Genomic DNA, 11633 nt, shown 5'->3' on the forward strand with positions numbered 1-11633 from the left:
AGATTCCATACATATGTGTTAGCATACGGTGTTTTTCTTTTTCTGACTTACTTCACTCTGTATGACAGACTCTAGGTCTATCCACCTCACTACAAATATCTCAATTTCATTTCTTTTTATGTCTGAGTAATATTCCATTGTATATATGTGCCACATCTTCTTTATCCATTCATCCGGTGATGGACACTTAGGTTGCTTCCATGTCCTGGCTATTATAAATAGAGCTGCAATGAACATTTTGGTACCTGACTGTTTTTGAACTATGGTTTTCTCAGGGTATATGCCCAGTATTGGGATTGCTGGGTCGTATGGTAATTTTATTTTTAGTTTTTTAAGGAACCTCCATACTGTTCTCCATAGTGGCTGTAACAATTTACATTCCCACCAACAGTGCAAGAGTGTTCCCTTTTCTCCACGCCCTCTCCAGCATACTTTTAATCCTCAATAAAATGGACCACTAATAGAAAAATGAGCACATAAGGCCCAACAACTCATGAAAAAATATAATAATCAACTTTAGAAGTGAATTCTTAAAAAGTAAATTAAAATGGAGATACCTATCAAAATGGAAAAAGTTGGGCTTCCCTGCTGGCGCAGTGGTTAAGAAACTGCCTGCCAATGCAGGGGACATGGGTTCAAGCCCTGGTCCGGGAGGATCTCACATGCCGCAGAGCAACTAAGCCCGTGCGCCACAACTACTGAGCCTGTGCTCTAGAGCCCACGAGCCACAACTACTAAGCCCACGTGCCACAACTACTGAAACCCACGCGCCTAGAGCCCATGCTCCGCAACAAGAGAAGCCACCACAATGAGAAGCCCACGCACCACAACGAAGAGTAGCCCCCACTCGCCGCAACTAGAGAAAGTCCGCACACAGCAACCAAGACCCAATACAACCAAAAATCTATAAATGAAATACATTAAAAAAAAAATGGAAAAAGTTGTTTTCAATGCTAACAGTGACAATGCAAGATGAAGAACACCCTTTTGGGAACCCTCCTACACTGTTGGTAGGAATGTAAATTGGTGCAGTCACTATGGAGAACAGTATGGCGGTTCTTTAAAAAGCTAAAAACAGAGCTACTGTATGATCCAGCAATCTCACTCCTAAGCATATATCCGGAGAAAACTGTAATTCGAAAAAACACACGCACCCCAATGTTCATAGAAGCACTATTTACAACAGCCAAGACACGGAAACAAGCTAAATGTCCATCAACAGAGGAATGGATAAAGAAGGTGTGATACACACACACACACACACACACACACACACACACACACAGGAATGTTACTCAGCCACAAAAAGAATGAAATAATGCCTTTTACAGAAACATGGATGGACCTAAAGATTATCATACTAAGTGAAGTAAGCCAGAAAGAGAAAGACAAATACCGTATGATATCACTTACATGTGGAATCTAAAACACGACACAAATGAACTTATCCATGAAACACAAACAGACTCACTGACATAGAAAACTTATGGTTGCCAAAGGGAAAAGGGTGGGGGAGGGGATAAATTAGGAGTTTGGGATTAGCAGATACAAACCTATAAAATAGATATATATAATATACATATAAATTAAAATAGATATAAAATAAATACATATATAAATAGATATATAAAATAGATAAATAAGGTCCTACTGTATAGCACAGGGAACTATATTCAATATCCTGTAATAAACCATGATGGAAAAGAGTATGAAAAAGAATATATATATATATATGTATGCATAACTGAATCACCTTGCTGTATACCAGAAACTAACACAACACTGTAAATCAACTATACTTCAATTAAAAAAAAAAGAAAAAGAAAAACACCCTTTTGTGTTGCTGGTGGGTTTGTAAATTGCTACACACCCCCTACAGCCTAGAATCTAGGCCCAAGGTGCATTAATACAAGAAGATGATAAGGTTAAATAAATTAAATTCAACAAAATGGACTGACATGTAAACATTAAGGATGCTGCACAAGAATATTTATTGATTTCATAATATGCTTTTAGGTTAAAATACATACAAAGATACATACTACATTACTTTATAGATAAAAAAATACAAATATTTTTCAAGTCTAGAAAAGAAATATAACAAAATGTAACAGTGTCACAAGAAGTGCAAGACTATATATATATAGAAGAATACTCACTGCAACACTGGTAACAGAAATAAAAATGTGAGACAAGTGAAATTTTATGTATCAATTGGGAAATAACAAAATAAACCATAATATTGCCACATGACAGGATATAATGCATTTGTGTACCTGCGTTTAGAATAAAGTTCTGGAGGTCTCTATACTGCTAACTACCCCAGGACAGAGTACTAGGGAAAGAAAGGAATGAAGCTTTTGTTTTATACTTTCTATATCTTCCCCCTGCACAAGTACTTGTTTATAGTTTTTTTTAACCAGTTTTTTTTGAGTGAAGTAGGATGATTATTTTCTTATGCTTACCAACGTTTTCTAATCTTTCTACAACATGCGCACATTACTTCTGTAATTTTTTTTAAAAAGCAAAACAATTGCAAACAGGACAACTTTGGCTTTCTGCCTTTCCCATTGCAGGACTTCAGCACAGGGGCAGGACAGAGACATCACAGAGCCAACACAATGAACATCTGCGCCATGAAAAGAAAAAGCATCATCTAGCTCACGTGTCTCTTACTTGGTACTGCAGGCCCCGCGCAGCTCCATCCCCCATTCCCTGGAAGCTCCAGAGGCTGGAACAGGCCCACCATTTGGCGGCAGCCCCTCAAGCAGACAGGAATGTTCTGCTTGGGGCAGAACAAACACCCAACAAGAGTCCTTGGCAAGACTCGGGGTCTGAGGACCACCTGACTGCACTCCACCAGAAGGCAGCTGTTTCTTAGCCAAGCTTCACAGTGTTCCCGGGTTACCCCCTCCCTCATGGTTTCCACCTCCAACCTACCTGAAGGACGGCATTGGCGTAGTCGTTGGCCTTTATGTTATTCAGGCCCACGATACCAGGCAGGTAAGTGGTGCCGTCATATGCCCGGGACAACTTGGCTTGCTTGTCCAAGTTAGCGATCTGCTGCTTTGTGAAAGTGGGCTTCAACACATACTGAAAAGCAAAAGAAAATCCTAGGCTGTTTTAGGGCAGTCTACAGAGTTCACAAGATATATCCGCAACAGCAATTTCTGCCAAAAGAAAAGATACTTTGGTGGTGAACGTCTCACCACCCACCCAAAGGGCTCCCAACAGTAGGTCTAAGGACTGAAGTAACACGCAATGGGCCCCGCTCCACGTTGCTCATCTAGAAGGTGATCTCTGTGCTTAACCCAAAGTCACTGAATCTCAGGCCTGTCCTCAGACCGCAGGTTCAGCCAAACCCGTGACAAACAACAGGGAGAAGCTGCAGGACACTCAAGTCTGCAGGAGGCAGGAGTCTGAGTCCCAGGTGGGACCTCACACAGAGCCAGCACACAGGCCCGGTGCAGGAACAGGAGTGTCACCTCCTATCTGTGCAGGATTGAGATCTCAGGACTCCCTGTGGCTGGAGGGGCAGGATCAGAACCTTCCCTGTCCTAGACCTATGAGGGTCATCATGTCACACACTGGTCAGAAGTTGCCACTAACTCACTTTGAAAGCTTGAATTCCTTTCAGTTTCTCTATCTATAGATACTGTCCTTAACCACTTTAACTTCAACTTTAATAGACTGTTACAAAACGTATGGAAGTGGAGTAAGTAGTGTTTCAAACACTGAAAACCAAGCCTTCCTTAATAAATAGAGCATTCAACTCTATTGAACATGCAGCCACTGCTGAAAAGGAAAGCAATAATCAACAGTTCCAACAGTAATCAAAGCCCAAGAGGACCTTCCATACTCCCCACTCAAGTGCAGTGACTCTTGGCACAGGGCACAGACCAGAGCCCAAGGATGAACATGTTGGCCATTCTGGCAGTATCATGTCAAAAGTAGCCGGAAGCTGGTATACCTCTTGGCATCCACTGTCCTACAGCAGGCCCAATTCACATCCCTACTCCAAAATATGGAAGGATAATTTATTTCACAAAAATGCTTTCACCCTAATTGAAAAGTAGCAATATTCCTTCAGTCCTAACCCTCAACATTAAAAGCAGAAATCAGAGCTAGGCTGTAGACCATGGGCCAAAATTATGGATTGTGATCTCCTTACTCTGTTTCTCTGGTTCCTGCCAAGGCGAAAGGAGCCTCTCAAAGCCCAAGGGACTGAGACTCTTCCCTGACCTTGGGTGGGGCAGATCCTCAGGAGCCCTGGGGTGGCTCCCCGGATAACTAGTTCCAAACCAACCCTCTTGGACACGCACCGTGATATCCTCCAGCGAGGAATCGATGATCTCATAGTTGTCTGGGAGGCAGTAAAACTTGAGGGTGTGGAGGTTGAGGAAGACATGGTGACTAAACTGGACACTGTGAATGTAGGCATGAGACTTCAAACCCCGGCCTGTAGGGAAGAGTGAAAGGCTATGAGAGAAGGGCAGACTCCATAAGCACACAGATGAGGGGTAATTTTCCTTTCATCATTTTGTACCAGAACATGTTAGTATCAGCAAAAACAAAGTACTACACCATCCACGAAAGGAATCTCCCACATGAACTCTTCTCATCACAAAAATTAGCAAGAAAGAATAGCACATTATCTTTATTCCCTAGATGGCACAAGACATGAGGGAACTAATTTCATATACATGAACATAGAAAATATGTGTGGGTGTATTTGTGCGTGTGTGTGCATATATGTATGTGTTTATGTATATGAGCTAGTTTCATGTATTAGAAACTAGGAATATCCATGTATATATCATATACATGTACGTACATGCATACACTGATTTGCACATACACACGTACATATCTGTGACAGTCCATCATCACTTAGTCCTGAGTTTTCAACTGTCCACATTCACGACAATCCTGTACCCACATACTTTTGTTCACGTTGCCACTCCTTTCTAGAGCATCTCACCCTTAACCTATTCAAACTATGTCCTGCATACAGAGTACAAGTTCCACCTCCTCCATGAACTCTACACAAACACTCCAGCTAACAATGATCTTCACATATTTCAACTTTGCATATTTCAACTCCTATCATCCTTTGCATATTTTTGCATATTTCAACTCCTATCATCCTTATTTATACTCAGTGCCACACAGTCCAGCAGTAATCTTTATGGTCTTAAGAGAGTCTGCTGATTGTTTTACGTGTTAACCTTGACAGTTTATAAGATCCTTATTAGAGCGAAGAATGCAGTTTATAATTCTTTTGAATCCTCCACTATACTGTGTACAAAGCATTTGCTTGCTCTGAATGAACTGAAATAATAAATTTCCAGAAAAGAACAGAATGAAAAAGTCAGAGTAAAAGGATTCTCAGAAAAAGACATAAGTATAGAAAACATCAGAGATTCAAAAACCCAGAGTCTCTGATACTTCCTACATAGTCTCTTATATGGCTAGTTCTTTCTTCCTTTCACATGTATTCAGGTTCTGACCAATCAGAGAACCTCCTGTGGATTTTCTAAGAGTATTCCACCTTCCTGGGAACAAAGATAGGGCTTATTAGACATGATTCCTAACAGCAGCTTACTTACTTTAAAAAGAAAAAATCCCTGAATAGAACTGTGGCTAGTGCTGAAAATGTGATGCAAAACATTTATTTACCCTGAAAGTACTTGCCACACACCAGACAGGCATACGCATTGATATGCGAGAGGGAGATGGAACACAGTTTCTCAAAGTCAAAGTCCAGCACACTCCTAAGAGAACCAAAACAAAACAGAAACAATTAATAGGGATGGTTGCCTAGGTGAGTACCTGAGCGAAGCAGTGTCCCTGGCTCCCTGTTCTGCAGTCACACAGCCGCCTTCAGAGAACAGTTCAACAATCACACACAAACCGTGGGGAACATTAACTCTTCCTTACCTAGGCATTTAATATAGCACCGCCACCCACCAAGCCCCAAAGCAGTGCAAAGGTATCTCCACCAACGACCCTCTTTCTTTTGAGTATTCACAACCAGTTGAGAATCTTCCATTACTTTCTCTGGAGGAAAAGCCACAAGTAGGACTAAAGTAACAGGGCCCCAACAGCATTCCAAATTAAAAGACATTAAAGGAAGGACATAAAAAGAGTGAATAAACCCTTTCATAAAAGAAAATTCTATTTTTGTCCATAAAAATAAATGGAAAGCCTGAAGAACTTTAGGGGAATACCTACAAACAGATCTATCTATTCAAGTGCAAAGTAATGGTATATGAGTACTGGGCGGGTTAAGTGATAAAAGAAAATTTACCTCCACTGAATGCACAGGTGGCAAGGGGATTCATTCTCAAGCATTAACTCTAATTAATTGGTAATGGTCCCAGGAAAACTGCACTGTCAGTTAAAGGGGCCACTAGCCACACACGGCTACTGGTGTTTAAAAGTAAAATAATTAAAATTAAATAAAATTTAAAATTCAGTTCCTCAAGCCACATTTCAAGTGCTCAATATCCACAAGTAGCCTGTGCCTACCACAATGGACAGCCCTTAAAGAGCAATTCCATTGTTGCAAAAAAGTCTATTAGACAGTGCCACCCTAGGGCATAAATGAAAAACCATCCTAAAATGCATCTGGGATCAAAGAATACCAAGATGGGGTAAACACCTCTGCTTTAGGATATATTTTTGTCTGATTTTCCTCTGCTGAATCCCAGGCACCTAGAGTAGGACCTAGCACACAGTCAGTGCTCAATAATATTTAAATTTGCTATTGTCATCGACACCACATATCCATTTATTTCCTCATACAAATTCAAAATGAGCTAAAAGCTCTTTCTGCATAAGCCCACCCTAAAACAACATGCTCTCTGACACTTTAAATTGAAGGGCAAAGATTAAAAAACAAGGCAAGAGGCACAGTTTTCTGGGCAGAAAGCTTTAGAAGAGATAAAGTTTTGGAACGTATTTTTAACGTACAGTCCAAAGAACTTTCTGCGGAGACTCCATTGTTCTTTTGCTGCCCTAGGCATTCCTGTGCTACCGACCTGTTAATGGTGTCCAGGTAGGGGCAGTGGCGGCTCCTCCGATCCTCAGAATCCATGCGGCCATTCTTTGCTGAAAGGAAAAGCATCAAAAGCTCTGAAAATGGGAAACCCATACTCAGGGTCAACTACCAGTACAAACAAACACAGAAATGGGAAAAATTAATCAGGATGAGCTCCTGTACAGGCAGCCTGACCACACCAAAGAAGCCCACTTAACGGAACAGGCCACAAACTGAGAGAATATTCTTGAAACACATATAACCAACAAAGGAATTGCTTGCAATTACATAAAGAAACCTGGTGGAGATTAAAAAAAAAAAAAAAAAAAAAGACAACCCAAAAGGAAATGAGGAAGACAGCCCTCAAACTTATGAAAAAATGCTGGGAATTCCCTGGCTGTCCAATGGTTAGGACTCTTGTGCTTCCACTGCAGGGGGCTGGGGTTTGTCCCTCGTTGGGGAACTAAGATCCTGCAAGCTTCACAGCATGGCCAAAAAGAAAAAGAAAGAAAAGATGCTCAACCTCACCAGTAATCAAGAACATGCAAATTTCCTTGCACAATGATATACCACTTCACACCTACCAGAGAGGAAAAAATAAAATCAGGCAATTCCAAGTGTTGGCAAATATGAAGAACAGTGAGAATGCTCATGTAACTGCTGGTGGGAGTATAAACTGTTACAACCTCTTAGAAAATAATACAGCAAGATCAAAGCTGAAAATACACAGACCTTTTGGCCCAGCAATCTCTCTTCTACTTATATACCCTAGAGAACTTTTGCACATGTGCCATCAGGAATGCTTTACTAAAGAATATTTATAGCAGCAATATTTGAAAGAGACCAAACTGGAAACAACCCAAATGTCTACAACATATAAAAATGGGAGGAATACATTTTGGTATATCATCAATAGAACACTGTGTTACCATGAACATCTACCCGGATAAACCTCAACAATATGGCTCACGGAAAAAAAAAAAAAAAAGGCAAAACAGAAGACAACATATAGTATGATTCCATTTATAACAAATACAAAATAAAATACAGCTCTACTCAGGGATGTATATGTGAGGTAAAACTGTAAATAATAAAATAATAAAAGTAAAAATGATTAGAAAAAATTCAGTGATTACCCAAGCAAGCAAGGAAGGCAGATGCAACTGGGAAGGGGCCTATGGGAGCTTCTAAGGTACTGGTTAAGTACCACTTCTTAAGCTGAACAGCATCAGGAGGCAATTCTCCATGGGTCTCTCGAACTTCTGCACATATTGTGACCAGAGGCACTGACTGCCTCCAGACTATATTGTCAAAGTTGTTTGTATAGTGAAGTTTGTTTCTATGACTTTGGAAGTAGGAGACAGTGTGTCCCTACAGAGCAAAGGGGATGCAAGCTCACAGCCCATTATAGAAGATTTGGGTTCTCTAAGCTCAGAGTTCTTGTCCTGTGAGGCCACCCACTGTGTGTATGGGTTCTCATCGTGTTGTGCTGTGGGAACTGACTCAGGGAAGTGACAATGCTATATTCTGGCTACTGTTATTGCTGCAATAAGCTGTCTCAAGCCCAATAGCTCCATGTCTTCCATCAGCATCCATGAAACCACGGCAGGCTAACTTGGTAGTGTACAAAAAGGGTAAAATCTCAGACCCTTCACAATTCTTGACAAGTGGTAGATTTAAGGATATATATCCACACTCTTCTTTAAACTATACATGTGCTTGACATTTAGCTCATCTTAGTACCTATAATCTATTTCATGAAAAAAATAAAAGGGAAAAAAGAAAACAGCAGTAACCTCAACTGGGATCCTAGTGTGTCCCAGAGAAAACAATCTCCTTACCGTAAGTATACAAAATATCTAAGAAACAATTTCTCTTCCAAAGAAAGGGAAACATGAGGCTGACAGAATATTTAAGTAAAGGAAATCAAAGAATACCCTGAAATTATTAACTAGATTATTCAAAGAACATTTATCAAGCACTTTCCACGAGCAAGGTGCTAACGTGGACCCTGAGGGTAATATAAAAATATGTCAAACACAGGACTCTGAGCTAGAAATTTAAGAGTTAACATAAGAGTATAACTTTATATAGATAACCAGGTGCAGAGACAGAATTATAAAATCCTGGAGAATGAAGACCACCCCCCCCATGAACACTGCCCCTAACATGTAGCCTTGTGATATGTTCACCTGCTAACTCACCAGAAAACAAGTACATAGGAACATGTTCAAAGCAGAAGTTCCAAGTTCAGAGAAGGAAAAGATGTAATTGAGGTAAACAGGAAAAGCTTCAGAAGTGATAGAAACCTACTTAATGATTGGTAAGATATCAACAAGTTGGAAAAGAGTGTACACACTACAGAGTACCATGGCTTGGCCAAGAAGTCTCCAGAAATTACTAAGAGAAGCAGAACGAGTCCAGCAGAAAAAGGCAGAGGGTACAGTCATAGATGGGAACTGACAGACTCACTGGCTTATTAGGGCTCTCAAAGGTCATGGGTTCCAGGACTCCTTCCGTTAACCTAGAGAGGGACAGACACATGAAAATCGCTTTCCCAAACCACCGTGACTCAGTCTCAGAGGCAGGACTAGAATCCATATCTCCTGGCTGCTACAGCCCTCGATAACAGGGCAGTGTGGTCCAAGTGCACAGCGTTCAGGCTCTCCGCTCAGAAATTACAGCAAGACTCACTCCTCAGGTATTTTGTAAAAAAACTAAAAAGAAGGGACACCTGTAAAACAATTAGCACAGCGCCTGGCCCGCATTAGACATCCGATAAAGGAAAGCTACCTGTTCTTATTACTGTCAGAAACGCTATAGCTACGATCCTGATCAAGACTAGTAGTATCCTCATTAAAACGGAGTCGGGTCGCGAGTGGAGTGTGACTTCCCCGTGGGGAGAGAAGGTTGAAAAAAGAAAAAAAAGAACGCGAGAGTGGAACCCGCGCCCGGCCCCGCGCACCTCGCACCTCCCGCTCAGGCTCCGAGTCCTCGTCGGCCTCGCGCTCCCGCTTCACCCGCACCGCCGGGACCACGGGCGCCAGGGCCTCGCGCGCGCTCGCCGGCTCGACCTCCCGCTTCACGCGCACCGGACTGCCCCGGGAGCTCGGAGCCTCTGTCTCCCGCTCCCGATCTCGCTCCCGTCTGACACGAGCCGAGCTGCTCCGCGACTCGGACTCGCGCTTCCCGCGGGTGGATCCACGAGACTCCCGCTTGGACCGGCCGGACATCGCCACTACCGGCCAAGTCGCCCGGCGCAGACTCCAGGGAAGACCAAGCACGCGGCAAGCGGCCAATCAGGAGCGGCGCTGTTTTCAAGCCCAAGGTTTTCTACGAGTCGCCGATGGGGACAAATCAAGCCGCAGAGAACTTCTGGGAAGTACTACGCCTCTTGTGTGGGGGGGGGGGGGTGGTCTTTGCGGGGGCGCGCGCACCTGAGACCGATAGGCGGGCCTACTGCCACTTTACTCATTATTACCAGCTTAAAGAGGCAGGAACCTTTCACTGGCTGCGGAAATTCTGGATTAAAAAAAGTTATCATTGGGCCCCAGGTGTCTTCAAGATACTCTGTGTCCCCAAACCAGAATTGGCAGGTCGTCTCCAGTCTCCGAGCCTCGGAGGCCGACGGCCCTACACAGAACTAGGCAACATCCCCAAGTCATCGCCTTCGTGGAGCAATCCGACGGCTCTAATTCCACATTTAGAGGATTGTTCTTGGTATCACAGAAAAATGCAAACGACGAGCAGAAGGAGACTAGTGACGCTACTAAAGCTCAAGCTTCAGGGTCTGTGACTTTCACGACCCCTTCCACAGCCCTGAACTATTCAGTACTTTGTACAGTTCTACTGAGGTGTGATTGACATACAATAAAATTCACGTTTAGGGCTTCCCTGGTGGCGCAGTGGTTGAGAGTCCGCCTGCCGATACAGGGGACACGGGTTCGTGCCCCGGTCCGGGAGGATCCCGCGTGCCGCGGAGCGGCTGAGCCCGTGAGCCATGGCCGCTGAGCCTGCGCGTCCGCAGCCTGTGCTCCGCAACGGGAGAGGCCGCAACAGCGAGAGGCCTGCGTACCGCAAAAAAAAAAAAAAAAAAAATTCACGTTTAAAGTGTGCAATTTGCTGAATACTGATAGAGGTATGTATACACTCTGAAACCACCACCACGATCAAGATAATGAACCTAACCACCATCCACCAAGTGTTCCCCTGCCCCGACCATTGATCTGCTTTCTGTCGCTAGAGATCAGTGTCACTTGTTAGAGTCTTATATAAATGGAAGCACCCAGAGAGTCCTCTTTTTATCTCCGGCTTCTTTCACTCGGCGTGTTTGTTTTGAGATTCATCCAAGTTGTTGAGTGCTCGTTCCTTTTGATTGCTCAGCGGCATCCCACTGTGTGGATGTACCAGTCTGTCCCTGTTCTACTCACGGATTCCTACTTTTGTCTCTTTTTAAAGAGGATTCAAAAATGGCACAGTCTCAGACGCCTGAAAGGCCCTGGATCCTCCCACGCCGAGAGTTAAGACATCGGTCCGGTGGGCGCCGAGACGAGCTGGGTAGCGGGAAAGTCCGCAGAGCTCTGGTGCTGCG

General features: G+C 43.2%; 1 protein-coding gene across 3 annotated transcripts in view; it reads right to left on the reverse strand.

Annotated features, from left to right (window-relative positions):
• Window positions 1–10367, reverse strand: part of USP39 (ubiquitin specific peptidase 39) — a 30346-nt gene extending 19979 nt beyond the window's left edge. Inside the window, exons 1-5 of one of the 3 annotated variants that reach the window (XM_029232442.1) lie at window positions 10008–10367; window positions 7044–7113; window positions 5680–5774; window positions 4323–4459; window positions 2941–3093 (exon numbers count right to left, since the gene is read on the reverse strand). In XM_029232442.1, the coding sequence (XP_029088275.1) occupies window positions 2941–3093; window positions 4323–4459; window positions 5680–5774; window positions 7044–7113; window positions 10008–10275 (723 nt within the window). In that variant the 5' untranslated portion in view covers window positions 10276–10367. Of the gene's footprint in view, window positions 1–2940; window positions 3094–4322; window positions 4460–5679; window positions 5775–7043; window positions 7114–9514; window positions 9567–10007 lie in introns of those variants that run through there. The other 2 variants (XM_029232443.1, XM_029232444.1) reach the window with 2 other exon arrangements.
• Between the last annotated feature and the right edge of the window lie 1266 nt (window positions 10368–11633).

This window comes from Monodon monoceros, unplaced genomic scaffold (genome assembly GCF_005190385.1).
Source record: "Monodon monoceros isolate NGI ecotype Baffin Bay Population unplaced genomic scaffold, NGI_Narwhal_1 Super_Scaffold_19, whole genome shotgun sequence".
NCBI classification, from domain to species: domain Eukaryota; kingdom Metazoa; phylum Chordata; class Mammalia; order Artiodactyla; family Monodontidae; genus Monodon; species Monodon monoceros.